Genomic DNA, 22,935 nt, shown 5'->3' with positions numbered 1-22,935 from the left:
CAGCTAGTTTCAATACATAGTCCACGCCAGGCGCTTAGATGTACTCCTTCGTCTCATCCTCACCTGCTGGCATGAACTGAGGCATGGAGTAGTTACATTACATCTACAAAACACAAGGTAAGGGGTTCACTCTAGCCCTTTGCTTTCCTAGTCTCCAGCACCACACTTTAAGGCTTCTGCTAACAAGAACATAGCCTAACACTGGACTCACTCCCTCAGGTTCAGTGCCAACCTGACAGGAATGACAGAACCACATGCCCTTGTGCCCTGCTGGAGAAAAAGGGAGGGAGCGAGGGAGCGAGGGAGGGAGGGAGGGAGGGAGAACAAGATTAGGAAGGAGCAGGAAGAGAAAGAGAAGAACAAAAGCAAGCCTGCAAGATGAGAGTGAGAAGAGAAGAAGAAAGGAAGCCAGCACAGCTGGCATATATGCTCAACTGGAATCAGGCACGACCTTAGGCCACTCTATTTTAACACTCAAATAACAGCAGAATAGGAATACACAAATATACACAGGTGTACATGTATAAGCAGGTATGTCTATGTACATACACGTGCATATATGCTTATATGTACCAGAGCACATGAGTATGCATGAATATGTACATAATGCGCTTCGTGATGGTTTGAATGAGAATGAACCCCATAGGCTCATAGATGTTAATGCCTGGTCCCCAGTGAGTGGCACTATTCAAAAGGATTAAGAGGTGTGGCCTCCAAAAGGATTAAAGGAAGTGTGTCACTGGGAGTGTACTGTGAGGTTTTAATGCCCAGAGTCTCTCTGCCTACAGATCAGAATGTAGTCTCAGCCATTGCTCTAGGGTCTGCCTGCATGCTCCCATGCTCCCTGTCATGATGATAATAGATTAAACCTGTAAACTATAAGCAGCCCCCAACTAAATGCTTTCTCTCTTAAGACTTGCCTTGGGCATGGTGTCACTTCATAGCAACAAAACAATGACCAAGACGAACTTTTACATGTATATTTTATATAAAAGATGGCAGGTCTCAGAAATGACAAGTGAATTGTCTAAGGCCATAGACCCTGTGGGAATGTGGCAGACTGTGTTGGGGTCTATCTCAAAATGCTTTAATCTCTTCACACCTCCAAACACCCAGACCCAGGTGTGGCTTCTTTATCATGTTAAGAAGTCTTAAACCTTTCTCAGGAGTGTTACCCTCTTCCCATCAGAAACATGATCAGGCACACAGAACCACACATGACCATCATGCAGTTAATGGCACCTTGGATTAGCTTCTGAAATCAAAGCTTCCCAGATGCTGTGATGTTTACAGTGAATGCCACACTAATATGACAACAGTGTTCCTGGTACAATCACCTAATCCAATCCAATCATCCAACTTACTCCCCCAACAACACACATGGGCAGCTATTAGTATTCCTGTTATTAAGTCTTAAAAATGCCATTTATGAAAACCTTGCTTCGTTTCCATTCTGTACATCTTTCTTCTGTAAACTTTCTCAAATGCTTAAAAAAAATTGCAGAGAATGCAATTTGTTCAGTCTAATCAGAGACTCACTATGAAAGGAGCTGGGTGGGGGGTGAATGCTCTGTGAGGCATCAAGGGGCAGGAGAAGAGTCCCCTGTGTTTGGAGGGGGCAGGGTGTTCCCACAGCTGCAGCAGGGATAGCTCTATCTGCATAAATGTGAGAGAGCAATGGGCACCCAGAGGGAGGTGGGGGCTGCCATTTTGGCTTGCTACTTACCAGCTCTGTGTGAACTTTAAGATGGGCCTGTAGCTTATATTTATCTGGAGTCGAGTAGTCACAGCCGTCAGTGGGACACTTCAGCAAGATGTTACTGTGTTTCTGAATTACATGGCGTTTAAGGCAGTTTTTGGTGATGGAAGAATAGTGACACTGGGAGCAATAATACAGATGTTCCCGGGTGTGGGTGCGGACATGCATGTCAAAATGCACTTGGTACCAAAAAAGTTTGCCTAAAAAAATATTTTCACATGAGAACAAGGAAGTTTCTTTTATACTAAATTTGATTTTTTTTTAAATTATCATTTATTAACTACCATATTTATCTCCTTTCTCTGGTATGCCCTTCACACTCTCTACCACACTTCTGTCAGGAAATTACTTTTCAAAAATGGCAGTTTTCAAGTATTAAGGTACCGCCATCCTTCACATGGTGTTAGGGTTACTAAGAAGGAAAGGAGAGCCAATTATGCCAAACACTACCCTGCAAATGCACAAATGCAAGAGCCTCTGGGCCCTCTTGACCTTCTGGGCTATGGGCCAGGCTCTAAGGTGCCCACTTCCTATATTCCTGCTGTCTGGGAGCTCCCAGAGCAAGCTTCCCCCACCAGCTGGGGAGCTGCTTCCTATGCAGAGTGGCAGCCAGTCTCCTACCCTCTCTACCCAGTTGATGGAGCCACAACTGAAAGCCAGAAGAACGCTTCTTCTTGGTCAGAAGATGGTGGAAGTTGTGGTAGGAGCAGCCTGCCACCATCCCAGTTGAGTCCAGCAAGGCTCCGACTGAGACTCATGACACTGTCCCTGTCTGTGACAGAGGAGGGTAGCTCACTTAGGAGGTGCTAAATGAGAAACATGAGCTCAAACGGAACCCAAGGTGATGACAGCATGACAGGAATGGACAGGGCTGCTGGGAAGGAAAGCTCCACTCAAAGGCACACCTGACCAGCACAGCCTTTCCTTACCACAGTATTCACACTCCAGGTCTCCATAAACTTTCCGGATCCTCTCACAAAGACTGGTGTTCATCTGCTTCTTCTGGAGACTGTCTAGGACCTTCATGAATGCTGTGCTTCCGGGATGGTGCTCAGAGGAGGGTTTGCAAGAGTCAGGCTGGCACACTCCCAGGTCCCCTCCATTAGCCACTGTAGGAAGGAGGTCGGAGGCCTCCCCTGGGTTTGACCTGAGACAGCTACTAGCATCAGATTCACTGGCTGGCAGAGCAACCGCACTCTGCCCTCCACCTGGAGGGCTCCGGTCACTGTGGGTCTCTGGGTCTGGTCCAGCACTTTCAGCCTTGGCCAGCAACAGTGTGACTTCTTCGCCCTGAGTCTGGGCTGAGCCTCCATGCTGTGTGTCCAAGGTTGTCCTGGCAGCAGCATGAGCATCAGCAGAGGAGGTATCATTTTTCAGTAAAAAATCATCTGAAATCACTGCAAGAGAGTTGAGGTCAGAGGAGACCACAGTGGTTTCTAGTTTGCAGGGAGACAGGGGAACACTTTGACTCTGAGGGGTAGCCAAGGGCACATCAGGGGCAGGTGCTTCTCCAGGGGCTTCCAGCTCCCTCAGCCCCACCTCAGGCTGAGCTTCCCCAGGACAAGCCCCCTCCTTGTGCACATCAATTTCTGAACACACAAACTCCCCAGTTGCCAGCTGCAGCTGGTCCCCCAAGGCTTCTTGCTGGATGTCCCCACCAGGCTCCAGGAGGCAGAAGCTCTGGTTGATGGAGCTGGTAAAAACCAACGTCTCCTGGGCCGTTCCATGAACCTCTTGGATATGGGAGCGCAGCCTGATGGAACTGACAAACTTCTTGAGACATATAGAACAGACATACACAAAAGGGTGCTTTCTGACATGCAGCTCCAAGGCCTGGTACTTAGTGGCCCCATGGCCACAGAGCTCGCAAGCAAAGGGCCACTTGTCCCCATGGACCAGCATGTGGCGGTCCCGGTCTAGCTCATTCTTGAACTTGCGCTCACAGATGTGGCAGTCATAGAGCAGCTGCCGCTTGCCCTCCCTCGTCATCAGGCGCAGCTCATCCAAGGCCTCCTTGACCTTCTTGTCCTGCGGATCATGCATGTCCCGGATGTGCTTGATGAGGTTCTTGACATCAGAGTACTTCTTCTTGCAGAAGCGGCAGTGCTGTTTGATCTTCTTGTGCACCCGTTCGATGTGCACCTTGAGGTGGCCCTTGCTGAGACAGGTGAAGGAGCAGTAGTCACAGGCGAACTTCTCTCCAGTGTGCTTGCGTAAGTGCACGTTGAGGTTGGCCTTGATGGCGCTGGCATAGCTGCACTGGGAGCACTTGTATGGCTTCTCATTGGTGTGGATCCTCAGGTGGGCCTGCAGTGAGTGCTTGAACTTAAAGACCTTGTTGCAGTATTCACAAGTGAAGATCTTCAGCTGGGTGGGACCTAACCTAGGGAGGGAAGACAGACCGTTAACTTTTGGAGACCTTGAAACTTTCCAGTGAACCAACCACACAGGGCTGTGCAGTCAGCTGCAAGGGAGTAGGGCAAAGGTGAAACATTGACTTATTCAGCAAATAAGACTTAGGGAACAGAACAAGATAGACAGGGACAATGATGAAAGAGGGTGCTGGTCCTTGGGGAGCACAAACTCTAGCAGGAGAGAAGGGTGTCCTGCAATGTCCCACAGCAGCATGGTAGTCACTGAAAAGAGTATATGTGAGAAGACACCTCTAACGGAGCAAAGGCTGCTAGGATACCCCTGCTAAGGTAACATCTGGGCCAAAGCTTAATGAACAGGAAAGGAGGTGGTCAGAGAAGGAAACAGGAACGAGGCTGTGATTCACACAAGCACAGTCACCAGGCATGCGCCAACGCTGTGTTCACTCTGGGACACATGAACAGAAGCAAGGTCAGTCTCCATGAGGCTAGACATGATGAGCTTATTCAACAAGTCTGATAATCCACACTTGCCTATCCCCTCCATTAACTGTCTGTGGTTCTCGGCCTCTTTGAGAGCTTGCGTGAGAGAGACAGTCTTGAGAGAAAGACCCTTGGCCTTTCCCCATTTCCTCCCTTCTTCCCAGAAAGGTAGGAAACAGATGGATGGTAATGAGTTTGGAACAAGATCTATAATCTCCTACATGGCAGGGATGCACCTTCCTGTGGCGAGCAACAGCTAGCAAGAGCGGCATCTGCGAGGCAAGCCAGTGGCGACGCAGCTCTTAGGTCAGAGAGGCAGGCTTCCGGGCAAGTTCACTGCTGATGTGAAGCACACTCCTCTCTCCTGGAGCTCTCATACACAGCTGATGACTGACTCACCACCAACTATCCTCTTCCACCATTGCTGGCTTAGAGCTCAGGTGGGGAAAACAGGACTGCCTTTATCCATTTCACACGCCATTAAATAAAGAGTTTCTGCTGACTAATCAGGCGTGGTGGGCATGTGTTTGATTCCACATACATGGTGATGAATAAAAGCAGGACCTGCCCCATGGAGCCTGTCTCTTTCAAAGTGCCGAGCAGTGCACTGAATGAGCTAGTGGAGGTTCTGACAATAATCAGTGACTATTTACACTAAGCCCTATGCTGGCTACTCAATCCCCACTTTCATCAGCCCAACAGCAAACAATTGCTTAGTGACTTGACCCCAAGGAGCCTATGGCCTCTGAGCATGCTCACCCTTCCTCGTGCCCTTATTGCATGAAATCTCTGGTGCACAGTGACTCCTCCACAGTGTGGCTGTGCACTTGGAGAAGGCTCTTTCAGAGGGGCTACTCCTGCTAACACACGGCAGGCACTGGAGTGCGTGAGCATGCACCAAGAACAAGAACAGTGAGGGAGAGCAAGGAAGCAAGAGAGAAGGCATCTCTGGCCTCTGCTGCTTCCTCTGGAAGGGGGAATCTAGGCTAGCAAGGAAGGATTTATGACACACTAATAGCCATGCAGTGCTATTAGTTAGCACCACTAAACTATGCCTACCGCAGATACAAGGTCTGTATTGATGAGACCATTCATACAACTGTCTCTTTCTATTTAAAGCACTTAAGTGGACTGCAGTCCATAAATACTAGACAGTACAGCTCACATGATGAAATTACAATACTCAAATGTGAAAGTTACATGAAGGCTTACATGCTAAGCCCAACGCTTCTTTAAGGAAAGTAATTTGTATCTTTCCCAAATGACAAAGACATCCAGAAGGTGATACATTGTATAAAGAACACTGAGGAGAAAAGCCCTGGACTCATAACATTAATTAAACAAGCAAATCTCAGCATTTCCTCCTCTGCTAGAGACTAAGTGGTCTTGAGAGAATCTTTTGCTCTTGTTTTTATATTAGTAGACAAATACCTAGCAGAGGCCCAAGTGGCCTGCGTGTGGGGAATGTGCTGCATCTGGTGACAATGCTAAGCAGGCTCCATTTGTTTTTAAGCTTGAGCCATCAGTGATGCTTGTGACCTAGTACACAGAGCTGTGATGGGCTAGGATGCTTTCTAAATTTATGAACTTATGCAAGTGTTCCTTATTTGGTAAGAGCGGTACTGCTGAACAACATTCAAAGGCCACACACCCTACTACAGTGACTCCACCTCGAGGAATCTATCTGAAAGAAACAAGGGGCCAGTCAGTTAAAGGAATGAACACCTTCACTGCCCATTTTTCACAACGGTTAAAAACAGCGATATCCTTGAAGGCTCTCCCATGGACACACATTTTCTTTTCAGAACCTGCTCATAAGCTTGTCCATAGACTGACATCAACAAGGCCCTATCCAGCTGAGATACATTGAAAGAGCAATAAATAGCCCATGTTCCAGGAGGAGGGCAATTCTTGATGTCCACTAAGGTTTTGAGTTTACACTCCTTATGCAACAATTTCATTTGGAGCAATGTATACTTCAGGAAGTCTTGAAGAAGCACGGATGATGAATGTCCCAGAGTGTGAGTCCCTGCACTGTCTATCACAGCAAAGCACAGCTACTTGACCTGAGCTTGGGGTACATGCCTATAGTCCTCACATGCAGGAGGCTGAGATGTGAAAACTATGGCTTTAAGGACAGCCTAGGCTACATAAGCTTTTTTATACATATAATTTTTATAATTTTTATTTTTAAAAATAATTTATTCAGATTACATCCCCGTTGTTATCCCCTCACTTGTATCTTTCCATTCCCCCTCCCTTCCTCTCTCTTTCACTCTATTTCTCTCCCGTAAGTCTGTGAGAGAAGGGGACATCGTCCTCCACCATATGATCACAGCCCATCAGGTCTCATCTTGGTAGCCTGCTTCCCCTTCCTCTGAGGGCCACCAGGCCTCCCCACCAAGGGGAAGTAGTCAAATAGGGGGCACCAGAGTTCATGTCAGAGTCAGTCCCCACTCTCCACACAACTGTGGAGAATGCGCTATCCATCTGAATAGGGTGGTCTAGGTTTTCTGCATACATTGTCCTTAGTTGGTACAGCAGTTTATGCAGGCCCCCCCCCCCCCGGTCCAGATCTGCCAGCCTTGACTGTCTTCTTGTAGGGTTCCTGGACCCTTTGGGTAGATATTTTTTTTTCTTTTAAGCTATTTAAATTATACTAGAAACACATAAGAAAAAGACATTTTTGTTTTGTTTTGGTTTTCGAGACTCCTTGCTGTCCTAGAACTTGCTTCCTAGGGCTTCGATCCACCTGCATCTGCCACCCGAGTGCTGGGATTAAAGCCATGCACCAACACTGCCTGGCAACAACTATTTTTAAGACGTACTAAAATCAAAATATTTTCAAAGTGCACTAAATTTTTAAAGTAAAAAAAAGTACATTTAGTATTTTGTATTTGAAACAAACAAAAACAAAACTATATATATGTATATCTGATATAGATGTACATATATATATATTAATATATCATGGAGAAATAACAAGTATATGTAGTGACCTAGCAGTGGTAGTGGTAGTGGCTCCTGTAGCTCTCGCCATGAGGGCTGTTTCAGTTTTCCCATTGGAAGGAATCACAGTATGTGCAAACCAGGGCCTGTTTGTGCCCTTCATAGTCTAAGGATACATCTGACTGGGGACATGTGAAGAAAAGCACATGCTCAGCTCTTAGGGAGCATTCCTCCGCCTTGGTCTCTGAGGAAGAACTATACTAGGGAACGATGGAGCTAAGCTAATGAGTTAAGACCCTTTACAGATAAGGTCAGCAGTAGATCCAGACCAGCGGATGGACAGATCTTCCCTGCTCCATGCACATGGCACTTGCAGCCCACCTCTGGCTAGAGCCCATGGGACAACTCACCTGCTTGACTTCATGGGCTGCTCATAAGGGGTCTGCTGAATGGCATATTCTTGGTACCCTCTCCTTGGCACCAGGTCTGCTGCAGTAGTCTCAGGGGGGGCTGCTCCTGTTTCAGGGGGTCCAGCCTCCACGGGAATAATCTTGGTAGCACCTGAGATTGACACACAGTACATGCTTACTGAGAGGTAAAGGCTAGCAGCAGCCCTGACCCTGACCAGCAAAGTCAGCAGGCCCTGGGGGGCATTTTACTATAGGACTTCTATGTAACACACTGGTTTTCTTATTCACATAACTCATTTAAGTGTGTGTGTGTGTGTGTGTGTGTGTGTGTGTGTGTGCGCGCGCGCGCGCATGCGTGCCTGTGTGTGTGCATATGAGTGTATCTAGTATTATGCCCAAATGTCTTCTTGAAGTACAGTTTCACTTCATCTAATTATGAGACAGGCAAATATACATATGTCACTTGTAAAAATTTCTACAAAGCCACAGTTATTAAACTTGAAGCAAGTATAAAACTGCATTAACACAGCAGTCAACAAATGGGGAATGTGAGCACCCTAATATCACTGATTCTCTTCCTATGAACAGAAATGGAAGGTTCAAAGAGAAAACCACCAGAGTCACCTTTGCTTCCACAACTTTATAACATAAACTGACCTGAGACCTTTCAGCGCAGGCACACTGTGCGGTTGTGGGTGCATGTGCGTGTATGAAGGTGCGGGTGTGAGTGTGTGTGAGTACATGTATGTGTGTATGAGTAGGCATGAGAGTTGGAAGGAGTGTGTATCAGTGTGTGTACGCATGTGTGCTGAGTGTGCGTATCAGTATAAATGTGACAGTTTGAATGTGAGTGTATGTATGTGTGAGTTTGAGTCTGTGAGTGGACTGGGGCAAAGACTGTGATAGAAATTTCTAAGACACCAAAGAGAATTCATTGTGCTTTTACCCTCATAGGAATCTCAAAATACTACCACAAATTTTTGAGAAAAATAATGGAAATTTTCTCTAACTACCACTGAGAGCAGGGAACTGTCCTATGGGACTTTCCTTTCCCAAAATAATATTTCTCTGAAGCAGAGTGGGGCAGATGAAGTGACTTTTCAGGAAATTCAAGTAGCCTAATTTTATGTGGTCTTTTCTCTCATGAACACCTTCTTTTGTAGTCAATTATAAAAGAGAAAACGTATTAAGAGTTTTTAATTCCAGTGTCTACTATTAGCACTACAAACAGATACTTACAGGGGTGAGTTGTTCTGAAAACCCTGACAGTGCCCTCATTTCATTTGACAGCTAATAGCCCCAACCCACAAAGGGGGAAAAAATGATACCTTGGAATCTATCATAAACTGTGCCAGCTTGTTTATGTCAACTTCTACGATAGTTTGAAATCTACCCCTAACTGAGCTGACGTCTACTTGCACACAAGCCGGAGTCACCTGGGAAGAGGGAACCTCAACTGAGTACCCGCCTCCTCCATCACCCTGGCCTGTAAGCAAGCTCTATTATTTACTATTGCTGGATGTGGGCGGGCCCAGCTCTCAGTGGGTTTGTGTGAGAAGGCAGCCTGAGCCAGGTATGGTGGCAAATGACATTAATTCCAGCACTCAGGAGGCAGAGGCAAAGGTAGGTAGATCTCTGTCTGGTCTACAGACTGAGTTCCAAACAACCAGGGCCACAGGAGAAATGCTGTCCCCAAAAGCCTAAATAAAGAAATAAATAGATGGAAGAAATGAAGGTAGGAAGGAAGGAAAGAAAGAAAAGAGAGAGCGAGCCATGAACGAGGAAGCCAGTAAGCAGCACTCTTCCTCCGTAGCTTCTGCTTCAGTTCCTGATTCCGGGCTCCTGCCTTCAGTTCCTGACTCCGGGCTCCTGCCTTCAGTTCCTGACTCGGGGCTCCTGCCTTCAGTTCCTGACTCCGGGCTCCTGCTTTCAGTTCCTGACTCGGGGCTCCTGCCTTCAGTTCCTGACTCGGGGCTCCTGCTTTCAGTTCCTGACTTCCCTCTGTGAAGGACTATGACCTGAGAGTGGCAAACTAACATAAACACTTTTCCCCCAGTTGCTTTTGGCTCTGGTATTTTCTCACAAAAATAAAAACCTAACACACTGTTTATGTCAAAAATAGTCTTTCCTACAGGAGAACTTTAAAACAAACAAACAACAACAACAACAAAAGCACAACAGATCTGCCAGCTATGTTCAAGGAAAAGAACAGAAATGTCTAGTACTAAAAAATAAAAAATATTTTAGTGAATACCACCACCATGTGAAGAAGCTAGGCAGTGTCTGCCTGGGCCTGAAGAACAGTTGCTGCTCTTGTGTGGGCTGAGTATGCAGCTCCCACCAATGAGACAGTCCTTGTAGTATGACAGGGACACCACCAGCTGAGGAGCTGGGGAGAGACACAGAAGACTGTCCTGCACACCTGAGTGACAATAGCACAGTCTGAGGAGCTAGAAATGATAGTCTCAGAGGATAAGGGGGAGCTGTGATTCCTCCATACTCACAGGTGACTAAGTGACACTCCACTAGGACACCTAACACATAGGCTCTGACCTAGGCCTCCTTCCTCAGGCTGCCCCAAGGGCAACTTGCTACACACTCTCATTGTATCATTTCCTGCCTGTCTTTAGTCACCTGGAATGGCTTCATGAGCAGTTAAGACCACACTGATGATGGGTTTCTTGGCTCCAGAAAGCTGCCCTGCTTCCTTTCCTGAGATCTTCTGGACTTTCTCTGTCTTCTGAGACCGAGGTCTTTTGGAAGCCTTTTCTCGATCATCTTCTTTGTACGTCTTTTCTAGCTCAACATCTGACTCATTACCTAGGGAAAAAATACCAAGATGCATAAGCTATCCTTTCAAACAAGTTGGAATGGAAATATGACTCTTACCAGAGGTGATGGCAAAGAAGATGCTTCCGTTCTTCTCCCCTCCATCCTCATACCCACCCCATTCTTTCTCTTTCTGGCCCGCAATGCCAGGCAGGACATTGTGCTGGCTCATTTAACGCTGTTGGCTCTTTACACACTCAATACAAAGCATGTTCACTGTATCCAGGTCAAACTGGATACCAGGAATGCACTGCTGGACAAAGTAGCACAGACCCAGGGCTCATTTTCATGAGGCATCATTCATATCAGCACTGCAGATCAAATTATCTGAGATTCACAGTCCAAGAAAATCCTTCTCCTAATCAACTTATACTTCCCAGGCACATCCCCTGACACAGCATGGTAGACACAGAACAGGAACATACCAAGCCCTCAAGGGCCTCCACCCCAGAGCAGACAAAGAGATAACAGGTATGATCGAGAGCAGTCTCTGTCCTGTGTTGCCTGAAAGAAGAGTCAGGAACAGGATGGAAGAGACTACCTGATTAGTCAAAAAGACTTTATGGTTGTGTTAGCTATGGCTGAATGAAAGAGTGGGGGTTAATGAAGCATTGGATGGGAAAGACAGAGAACCAGTGATGACGGAAGAGCTGTGTGGTCTCAGGAATGTGTGTGATAAAAAACGTCAGTGCTGCAGTCTAACAAAGGAAGACAAAGGCAAAGGATAAATACTGGGCTGAGCATCCTGGTAGCCACACTTTCATGAGAAAGGAGAGGGTGACCAAAACAGAGAGTAAGAAATAAATCCCAAAAGACCAAGAATGCTGTGAAAGCCTCAGTCTCCCTTTGGTGAGGACATGGAGGCCAATCAACCAGTACTACAAAAGATGTAGACATGCCTGGCCTGGCTCTGCTGGAGACTCCTGGGACATGGAGTGATTGTCATATTTTTTGATGGCTCAAAGGAAGATAATAGGTCCAGGTTTTTATCAGGGGCTGTTGTTTCTCAAGGCTGGTTGCTACTTGACCTTTCTTAAGACAATGGGAAGCCAAGAAAAACACATTTAGGGTATCACAGGACCTGTTGGCTCCTATATACATCTCTTGAAGATAATGGTGAGCCACTGAAGCCACCTAATCCAAGGAATAGCAGGGTCAGCTTAACGATTTACATACATGCCATGTTTTGGAGTACAAAATAAACGGGTTTGCAAACCATTCGAAGCATTGCAGAACAATCAGAATCACTGCAGAACAAGGCATTGTATCAGTCGCAGACATACAACAGCAGCCATTGCAGGTCCAACTTTGGCACTAGCCTAAGGAGTAGGAACAGGCTCAATACCAGTGAAGAACAAAGGCGTGCCCTAGAAGCAAACACCTGACCAGGCCCAAGTGAGATAAAACAGAAGGAAGGTGGGGAGAGAGAGCTTTATTAGAATCACCATGTCTGAAATGAACCGCCTGAGGACCAGATCTTCAGAAGGTCTGGAGAGAACACTGGGAGTGATTCCACACTCTTCTGTATGAGACATGAGTATAGGGGACAGACAAGGGATGCGGCACAGGTAAGCATACAGGCAGAGGTGAAGACGGGTGTTGGAAAGTACAGAAATATATGGGGCTATCAGGAAGATGAGATTGAAACCAGGAATCATTGAGGCCAATGCAGCTGGGGGATGGGCACAGGGAGACAGGCAGAAACCAGTCTTCAGTACTTCTTACATCTCAAGTCAGCCCCAGCCAGCCTGACACAAAGTACCAATAAATATACAACCAATAACCTAGAGAGTGAATTTTTAGCAAGCCATGCTGGCTGAGGTGAAGCTAAGAAGACAAAGTGACCAAACCAAGCATTCACATTGTGTCCCGTAAACCACCACAGTGTTTGCCAGGCTCCTGGACCATGGGCAGATCTGCAGGAAACAGTGTGGGTTAGTCTCTAACAGAATAGCATTAGTTTTAAATCTATTAACAACAAACAAAAGAGGAAGCTGATAGGAGGTATCAGGAATCAGAACCGTATGCTGCTCTCCAAGGCCCAAAGTCAAGGACCAACACTACACGAATACCTCCAGACCCTGAAGCCACAGGACGGGCACAGCACCTGGTCTCCAAGGCTGCTGGCAGAGCCTACACGGTGCGAAGCTTGCTATGCAAAATGTCTCACAGCAATTTTTGCCTTGTTTCATTTGTTAGTGGCTGTAACAAAAACATTTCCAGAGGCCTACAAATTGTCTGCATTACAGAAGTCTTTCTGTCGCCTAGATATCGCGTGGTGCATGCACATAAATACTACAGCAGGCTATTTCGGATGCTATAAAAAGGTAGAACAACATTTAATGGATTTTTCTTTTTTTGCTTGTAAAATGGTGTCTCACTCTATAACAGAATTCACCGTGGGATACGATTCAATATGTGGGTGATATGCCAAGAACAGATATGTTGACACGAAAAAGAGACCTGAGAATCTGAGCTTACCAGAAGCTAAGCCTGGTTAACAATATAAATCCACAACAAGCAAACAAGGGCACACACTATCAACCAGGGTAAAAAGAGGTGAAGAGGTCCTAGCCGCAGCAGTAGGCACCAGCTGTATATACTACAGAAATGGGTACAGCGGTTGGTGGCTGGCAGTAGGTGAAGGCTAGAAAAGTCACGTCAGATTAAAAAGCAAATGAAGGGGTCTGAGTCGGCCTAGGTAGAAAAGAGACCATGATACCATCTCTCACCTTGACTACTGCAGCTAGCAGCTACTGATTCCGTCCTGGCTGCTCTGTGGTCAAGCCGTTAGTATGCACCTGAGTTGGTTATTTTCCCCATCATTGTGACAAAACAGCTATCAAAGGCAGCTTTAAGTAATAAGAAGTTTGTTTTAACTAATAGTTCAGTCCACCACAGCAGAAAAGGTACGGAGGAGACAGGGCTAGCTCCAGCATACAGTGATGGGAGTGTAAGGTGTCTGGCCATATGCCTATGCCAGGCAGGAAGCAGAGAATTCTGGGCAAGCTTGGTAACCATCAAAGGTCACCACCAAGCACTCTCTCACCTTTGCCAGCCATGCCCCAACTCCAAGGCTACACACCGCCATTCCACCCTCTCTAGAAAGGCCATTTCCCTTTGTAGGAACTGAGAATACACTGCAGCACCCGAAGAGTCTGAGTGTCAGGGCTGCAGGAACAGGGCTTGGCCAGTGCAGAGCTGAGAGAAGGATGTCAGGGGTTTCTGAAAGCACTTTTCTTCCTTAATACGCAAAACATTGCCCACAGACCTCACCAGGCCCACTCCTGGAACTGTAGCAAGCAGTAGCCCATATAAGAAGTCAAGTAAAAGCTTCTTTCAATACACTGACGCTTATAAAGGAAAAAGTAGGACACACAGCAGTGTCACTGAGTCCTAGACTACTGACCTCAGACAGCTTGTTCTTATTTAAGAGTTTTACTCTTATTTAAACCTGTTTGTAACTGGTGTCTCCTCTAGTAAGATCTTTACACCACCCTCCATCTTAGCTCCTGAGTGAACCATTCTACAATCCAAACCTAATTGAGTTACTGTCTTACTTGGGCCCTTTAATGGCCACCCTCCTGTCTCCATCAGCAGATAGTATGAAAGTCTGCAAGAACTACCATAAACCATCTGTCACACTATCCCCTGAGGCCAAGGCCTTGACTCCCAAGCAACACCCTCACATGCACATCTTCTCCCCCTCATGGCTCCAACAACATGGGCCACAAATTGACTGTACAATCATGACACATTTAGTCCCTGGACCTACTCATCTTCCATGACTAACTACTATATTCAAAGGGTGGCTGTTCCCTAAAGACTTACATGCTGAAATATTGGACTGGGAGTAAATGGTGTTGAGAGGTAGCAGCAGGGAAAGGTAAAGAAGTAAGAGATCAGAATAAAAGCAGGGCTGCTATAAATAAGAAAGAAATAGTGACACTTGCATAAAAATGAATGGGCTGAAGGATACTGTGATAAGTGAGATAAACCAGACTCAGAAAGATAAGTAGTACATATTTTCTCTCATGCCTGTGTGTATAGATATGTTTATAAGTATGTATGCAATTATACATGTGTGTGTATGTATGTGTGTGTGTGTATGTTGAGGGGGGCACGGAAATAAGAGATAATGGGGGAAGGAAGAAATGGGAAAATAGGAAAAAGAAAGAGAGGAAGATAGAGACAATATACTTCATGTTAACTCCTATCTCTCTCATATGTAAAATATATATGTGTGTGTGTGTGTGTGTGTGTGTGTGTGTGTGTGTGACATGAAAGTGGAAGAAAGACTGTTTGAGGAAAGGAAGGGGGCTAGTAAGAGGAGGGAATAAGGAAATAAATGTGATTGAGGTACAGTGTGTGTGTGAGTATGAAATTGCCATAATGAAGTCCACAAGATTTTCTGCTGACTCACAAAATTAACTGGAAGAAAACCTGAAGGGCAGACTTGTATTTTCTGAGAGACTCATACTTCTTTTTGTAGGAACTGCTTTTTACTCTATTCTATTTGGGTTTTTAATGCCTCTACCTCCCTCCCAACTCCCCCAGCCCTAGGTAGGAAAGAAAGAAGGTTAGACGGGAAAGGAAAGCAGGTCTTTTTAGACTCAGTTCCAACTGGTAGGGTCTTCAATTTCTTTGGGAAAATACCAATCGCAGTTGTCAGGATATCTAGCCATCCAGCAATAGCAAACAGCAAACACAGCAGGATAAACAAGCAGCCTTCTTCCTCCTCTGTCCATCTCCTAAAAGCCCCTTCCTCTCTTTGGGCTCTGATATTTATACATTCCCAGAGTATTCAGAATTCCACTACCTGCAGCTGGCGTAGACCACACTCCACACGAGGCAATTAGCAGTTGTGGGCAAACTAAAGTAGCCCAATATCCCACACTTGGGATTAACACAAAATCCTGTTTATATAACATAACTGAGTTTTTAAAGAAACCAAAACTTCCACTATACCCTTCAGTGCTCCCGGGTGCTCACCACTCTCTGACATACCCTGCAGCAGAAGCACTTATATGTCCCTTGCCACATACAAATGGCCTGCACACAACTTAAGCAGTCACTGAGGTGGAGCCAGCACCAGTCACTCTGAAGCACTGTCACAGCCAGTCTCACACCAGCATCCCTCCTACTGGTCAGGAGCACTACTGAGAATAGGCCTGTCACCGGTAACCTCTTTCTCAACTGTCTCCTAGTAAAACAGAAGCTCAGTGAGGTCAGCGTGGTTCAGCCCACTCCACTCAGCAACTTCCACGGTGCCCAACACACAACAAAATAGGAAGAGATACTCAACAGAGACAGACAAGAAGAGCTACAAATCTCAGACGAGGAAAGTCATTCATTCTTTAACTGATTAACAAGGAAGGGTCTCCAGGTGTCCAGCCCTACATGGGATTCTAGGGACCTGGAAAAGGGCCAGGCCTGTTGCCCACCCTCTGGCAGCTCAGAAGCAACCCTGAGGAACAACGACTAGACCCCAGGCATGCAGCACACTGTACTTGCCATTGTCTCTGTCCCCTCTGCCCTTGAGGACTACTACCAGCTCCTTAAAGAGATTAAAAAAGAAAAGAAAAGTGTGGGTAGAGGGAGAAATGACATAGCTGAGATGCTCCCTGAAGTGGCAGACTAGCATTGTGTGTAAGTCTGTTCAACTGCCAAGCAAGCATGTCCCACTGTCCTCTCTGTCCTCTGAAACTGTGCAAAGCAGACCATTAGACAAAGTACATGAAGAGGAGTCAATTGCATAAGGAGTTCAGAATGGGACAAGACTGTGCTCAAATTGCTATTTGATCTATATAATAGAGATCTAACAGAGCAGATCCCAAAGACAAGAGGGGACTAGCTGATATACCGGAATAGTGGATCTCAACCTTCCTAATGCTGTGATCCTTTTACACAGGGATCCTAATGTTGTGATGACTCCAAGGCATAAAAGTATTCTGCTGCTACTTCATAAGTGTAACTTTGCTACTGTTAGGAATCGCAGTGTAAAGATCTAATATGTGGCCCCAAGAGGGTCATGACTCACAGATTGAGAACCATTGCACTGGACCATGATTGCCACAACCATTGCTGCTGTCGCTAGAAAGCTGTCCGGCTTACAGGCGGTTCACATACTGCAGCTGCTAAGCATCTCCTCCCAAGCCCAGTTCACTCTGGCAGGCCCAGGCCATCTGTGCTTAAGGCTAATTTGGCCAGAATAAAGACTGGCATTTGCTCTCTGAGGCTTCAGCTGAGTCTCCACAAACAACAAGAAGCTATTTGCTCCTAATCACTTTATGCAGATGAGCAGCCCCACTGGAGCCTGGAGGAAAGCCTGCCCAGCTCTCAAATGCACAGCTGGCTCCTAGAGCAACAGATGTAGGGCCAGGGCCAGGCATTCTCAGGACCAATAAGGCTGTCTATGGTATTCCCAATTCTTCCAGCCCGGCAGCCATGTTCCTTGTTATGAAGAGGCAATTCTCTGTTCAGCAGACAAGTGTTTATTTTCCCCAGCACAGAGGAAGATTGAACCCTAAAGTCATTCCCTCCTCAAGATGACAAGGCACCAGACAGAGTGAGAAACTCCTCATCTGAAATCCAGGCTCACAGGCTAGTGCCAACAAGAAATTTGGGACAATTGCTCCTGTTCAAGAGAATGCGTGACTGATACCTTTCTCCCTCAGTATAGGAAGGGTGCCTAATGAGGAATCACTGAAGAGCTGACAAGCTAATGACTGTCTGTCTGTCTATTTTTATGTTATAAGTGTTTCTTCCTGCCTGTATATATGTGAACCACGTGCATGCAATGCCCACAGAAGCATCAGATGTCCCGGCATGAGAGTTATAGATGGTTTTGAGTTCCCGTGTGTGTGTGGGGCAGAGGACCCAGGTCCTCTGGAAGAGCAGCTACTGCTTTTAACCAGTGAGCATCACTCCAGCCCCAAGTTGCTGCCTTGTAAGAACCACACCCAAGTTCCAGAAATAAAGACAGCACAGGCAGCTGAGCTGTGCAGTGCTCTGCAGCAGACACATGTGTAGGTATATTGTGATCTTGTTCGAAGCTCCGGTGCTTCTAAAGGTCAGCATGCTAAAAGCTTTGTCTCCAACCTGCAGCACGTTGGCGGTGGAGGAACTTCTAAGAGGAGAGAGAGAGGTCTAGTGACAAGTTAAGTGCAGTGGGATGAGCCCCAGCCAATGATTCTGAGTCTTTTTGTTTCTGGCTACCACAAGTTAAGTAGCTGTGTTCTCCCAAATGATCCCCCCATGGTGTACTGTCGCATCACAGGCCGCAAAGCAGCAGAGTCAAATGACCATAGATTTAAAACTTCAGAGGCTATGAACCAAAATAAACCTTTCCTCTTTATAAATCCAAGTATTGTATTAAAGTGACATTTAAACAATTAGCATATACAGTTAATCCTAAAGTAGGATTCTTTTCTTTCTTTTTTTGTTTTCTTTGTTTTTGTTTCCATTTTTTCTTTTTCTATTTTTTTTTTTTTTTTTTTTTTTTCAAGACAGAGTTTTTCTGTATAGCCTTGGCTGTCCTGGGCTAACTTTGTAGACCAGGCTGGCTTTGAACTCACAGCGATCCACCTGCCTCTGCCTCCCAGGTGCTGGGATTAAAGGCATGCACCACCACACCCTGGCTTATTTTCAAGCTGTAATAAATGTTTAAAAGTACTTTCAACAAGTTCTAGGAAATATTCCCATCCAAAGGCAACAGGATGTAAGTTTTAGGAGATCAATAGCTAAAATCTATCTGAGATACTTAGGATTTAGGACAAACTAGGGGATGTCAAATGCCTGCCACATTTTTTTGGTCCCAACCGATGAGCTGTGTTATCAGGAAGGGTAGGAAGGCAATATCAACCCCATCAGCAGCTGCAGGGTTCACACTAAACACCTAGCAGTGGTCTTTGCCGTCTGCTCTTCCTGCAGTCAGTATCACAGGAGAGAGAAACCACACCGCTGTAAGGATGTCTTGGTCCCTGCAGGCAAAGCGCTGTCAAGACCTGGGACCAGAACTCATAACTGTTCCTACACGCATGCATGTGCCTTTCTAGCCAATCATTTCATATGCCTTTCTTCCCCCCTAAGGCTTTTATAAATCCCTGCTTTCAAAGAACAAGGTCCTTAGCCAAAGTTCCCTTGTCCATCAAATCCTATATCATACTTCAGTATTGCATAACTCCAGCTTTGTCAGCACAACTGGATGGTGACTTTCAAATGCTTTTTAACAGTAGAACTGTTTTACGTGACTTCCTCAGGAAATCTCAGTGTCGTCAATCAATTCAGACATGCCAACCAAGGTAAAATGAAGCAGATGGGGGCCCCACGACTATCCTCTCACTGCCTTGCACATCTGACCTTGGTCTCTGCAGTTCCTCCCCTGAGCACTCATGAAGGACCCTGGTAACGGTGTCAAAACTGCTGGATTAGGATGTGCCGGGTACTTGGCCAAATGTCACTGGATGTAAAAGTCAGCTTTGAGAGGGCATGGCAGAGATGACCAGAGACCATGTCAAGGGCCTCACAGCTGACAGCCTGCTCTGCCTATCCGCAGCCATGTGGAGCCTTCCCCACCTCAGAGCAGCATCTGCAGAATGAGTCACTGTGACACCCGCAGTGCCCTGTCACACAGTGAAGCAAGCGCACGTGACAGGGTCTCAGGATATGTCTGTCTCATTCTAAGTCCAGCTCCGGTCTGGGCTGGAACTCAGGTCACCAACAACCTTGACTAGTTTCATTTATACGTGGTCAGACACAGTCTAAAAATTCTAGAAGTAAACAACTCAGAATTTTAAGCCACTTTTATTGCAATATTATCCTGATTAGTTTGTTAGCGGTGGTTGTTATTACTCTCCCTGTGTCAGACTTCTAAATCAGCCCCTATCTGGGGAAACACCTCAGAACTATAAGCAGTATAGAACAGCAGCACATGCAGTGCTCAGCACCACACAAGGACGGTTTGGAGCACCCACTGGGGTCTTGCAAGGCATCCCATTCAGAGTCACGTCATGCTTTAGTTTGCTTTGTATTAGTGAAAGCTGTAACCCCCAGGGGTCAGCCCTGGGAGTGGGAAAAGGTTAGAGATTGGCTGCACTTGCCTCGCCCTGCTACCTAGCCTTGTGTTTTCTCAAGCTTCTGACAACTATAACATTTAATTTCTTGACATCTGTGCAAAGTGGCTCTTCAACCCTAGCAAATTAACATAATTCTCTGTATTTCATTTCCTTGCATTTCAAAAAGTGATGGCACTGCACAGGAGAAAGCAAACCTTAGACAAGGAAGCAGATGTTCCCGGGTGGCTTACACACTGTGCTCCAGCCTTTCCCCTCCATCAGGGCCTAGCATGATAGCATGCAGTGATGTGCCCTGGCAGAACACTAGAGGCAGCCATTGCAAAGAAGAAAAATCTAACATGTCTTTGAAGGGTAGATAATGAGAAAAGGATCCATGTACCCTGAGATTCTGTAACAGTGCCCCTGGCCCCTCTTCTTTAGCCAATTCCCACCCCCAGGGATGGCGACCCAAGAGCCCTATGGCTTCACACTGGGTCTGGCCACTGGAGGCACTAGCAGGAGATGAAAGCAAAAAGAGAATAGGGTGAAGATTTATTCCCAGACTCCCTTGCTGGTCACTGAATAACTTCATCTCCACCCCCAACTGTAACAAGTAGGCCCTAGACCTTAGCACAACTGACTCCATGATGGAAGCACCACTGTGACCATAAAACTCAGCACAGAGGGAGCACCACCTGCCACAGTGAAAACAAAAGCCTAATCCATCAATGTCCATAGTTCTGGGAAGGTCTCTAAATGTACTAACCTTGCCTTTTGGCTTCTGTGGTTCTGTTTTTAGCTAGCTGTTCTAAGCTGAAGTATGTCAACTCAGAACATGGTTTTTGTCCTTAAAAGCTCACCCTGAGAAAGACTCGGTGCTACACTGGGATCCAGAATACCCAGTATAGTTACTGTCCAGGCTAATAACGACTTTGTATTGGTTTAAACCCACCATGTTCAAGTAGGCTCCTCTAGTAGATACCTACAACACAACCACGTGGAGTTCTGAGACCTTTGAAGCCTAGCCCTTTACCTGTCAGGGTAGCAAGACCCCAGTGGCTCCTCTCTACCAGCCTCATCCCCCTGAGCTTCCAACACCACTCTGCACTGCTCGCCCATCCACCTCTACATAAAGGCAAGCACTTTGCTGCATGCCTCTGATGATCCCAGGTCCTCAGGAAGCTGCCCTAGACATCCAGTTCTTTTCCTTCCATCCACTCCCCTGGACAACCTTTTCACCCCAAGTTACTATTGACCCTGATGTTGAGGCCATGACCCGGCATGCTGCCTCAATGATCTGACAGGGAGCATTCTCTTGCACACTTTCAAGCAACCAAACTTGATCCTCAACCAAAATGAACTTTTCTTGTCTACGAAACCTGCTTATCATCTCGGCTATCTTGGGATTGCCAGGTTTGCCCCGTCAACTCAAGCTCCCAGGCCAAGAACAGCACAGCCTCCCATCTTCTCCCTTCAGCATCTCTAAAGAGAGTGCCCTTCTATCAATCTTCACTGCTGTATCAGACACTTCATGGTCCTAGGCAGGATCCTTGTGCCTTCTGTGTGGTTGCTGGTTCCTCTGTAACTAAACTGACACTATATCCCTCTCCCATGCTCTTCCTCAAGCCTTCAAGTATTACTTCCATCTCCACACTTCACAACCGAGCTACAGGGCAGCTCTACACCACTATTCCAGCCCTCGAGCCATGTCCTACCCACCGTCACTAGTATATGCCTGAAGTGTTGCAAACTTTTATTTGAGAACTTTATGGTTCTCTGCTTAGTGGACGCCATGCAGTCATCAACTGAGATACAGACAGCAGGCACTTGATGATTCTAGGTCATAGCAGGGGTCCAAGTGCTCCCACTCCACTTGGCACCTTACGTGTAAGCATGCGTGCACCCACACATTTACTCTCAACTCCGCTGAGTGTCCCCCACACTTGCACAAAGAAAGCTGCGGTAGTTACTCCTCATTGTTCATGTGATTGAATCATATAGGAGATCCCACTCCCTCCTCCCCACCCCACCTGTATGTGTGTGTGTGTGTGTGTGTGTGTGTGTGTTTCTAAAGAGCATTGATTGAACAAGTAGACCCACCCTGAATGTGGGCCCATCTGTTTCACTGGTTTGGGATCTGAAGTGAATAAAAATGGGGAAAAGAGAGACTGAGCAGCAACCTGATCACTCAGCATCCTGGTCCACCCAGATGTGAGCCAGCAGCTCACCATGACACCATGATAGACTGCACCCTTTCACACTGAAAGCAAAACCAACCCTGCCTTGAGCCGCTCTCCATAAGGTGCCCTTCGCAGCAGTGTGGTAACCAATACAGAAGGACTAAGTGGCCACAGCCCTTAAGTGTGTTCCTTTTGTACAAACATCTTCCAGCTCTTTGCTGCCACCCCTCCTTTACCCCTGTGCTCTTAGTTCCCAACTCTACACACACACAAAAGACAGGTTGTCAACCCTTTAACTCCCCACAGCAAGTCACAGAGTGCTTTGCATGTCACATGTCTCCAGGACCAGTGTGCCACAGTTTGTAGGCATTAGTTTATGTGCATTCCTATAGGATTAGCATTGCACTGATATTCTAAAATCCCTATTCTAAATTTCCCCCAGAACTAATTAAATCTCAGAGTACCCTAGAGACTCGAATTATCAGCCACACTGATGAAAGCCCCAGAACAGTTGTCGGAATAGCAGAGTGATAGGGATTAGATTCTGGGACTCTGGCACCAGTTTGTTCCACCCTGTTAATACAGTGGTTTAGGAAGATTCCCGGCCTCTCTCTAACCTGCTGAATATGCATCATTCCTCCCCTCTTCCCGCAGGCCTTCTCACACCTCCCTGGCTCTCTTGTGATGAAAGACAGGTGAGGCCTGCTTCTAGCAGCTTCCACAGGAGATTCTGAAGAAGAAGGGCCCTGGAGAAGCAGAGGCCTCCAGGTGGCATGCCCCTCCCCACACACTATACACTCACTGAGTGTACCACCCGGCCTCTGCTTCCCCTCCAGGTTTGGCACACACCATCGAGCAGCAAATGCCTATCCACCTTTGTCACTTCCTCCCCTGCTG

At 46.5% G+C, this 22,935-nt stretch overlaps 1 protein-coding gene across 2 annotated transcripts in view; it reads right to left on the bottom strand.

The window, feature by feature from the left end:
- Zfat (zinc finger and AT-hook domain containing) overlaps window positions 1–22,935 on the bottom strand; it is a 184,462-nt gene that overhangs the window by 99,752 nt on the left and 61,775 nt on the right. For both annotated transcript variants that reach the window (XM_051159571.1, XM_051159572.1), the window contains exons 4-7: window positions 10,608–10,793; window positions 7,974–8,124; window positions 2,689–4,142; window positions 1,727–1,959 (exon numbers count right to left, since the gene is read on the bottom strand). In XM_051159571.1, the coding sequence (XP_051015528.1) occupies window positions 1,727–1,959; window positions 2,689–4,142; window positions 7,974–8,124; window positions 10,608–10,793 (2,024 nt within the window). The remainder of the gene's footprint in view (window positions 1–1,726; window positions 1,960–2,688; window positions 4,143–7,973; window positions 8,125–10,607; window positions 10,794–22,935) is intronic.

The sequence above is a fragment of the Acomys russatus genome, chromosome 17, assembly GCF_903995435.1.
Source record: "Acomys russatus chromosome 17, mAcoRus1.1, whole genome shotgun sequence".
Classification (NCBI taxonomy): domain Eukaryota; kingdom Metazoa; phylum Chordata; class Mammalia; order Rodentia; family Muridae; genus Acomys; species Acomys russatus.
Note: the sequence above shows the minus strand (reverse complement) of the source record. Positions and strands in the feature narration are given on the sequence as shown.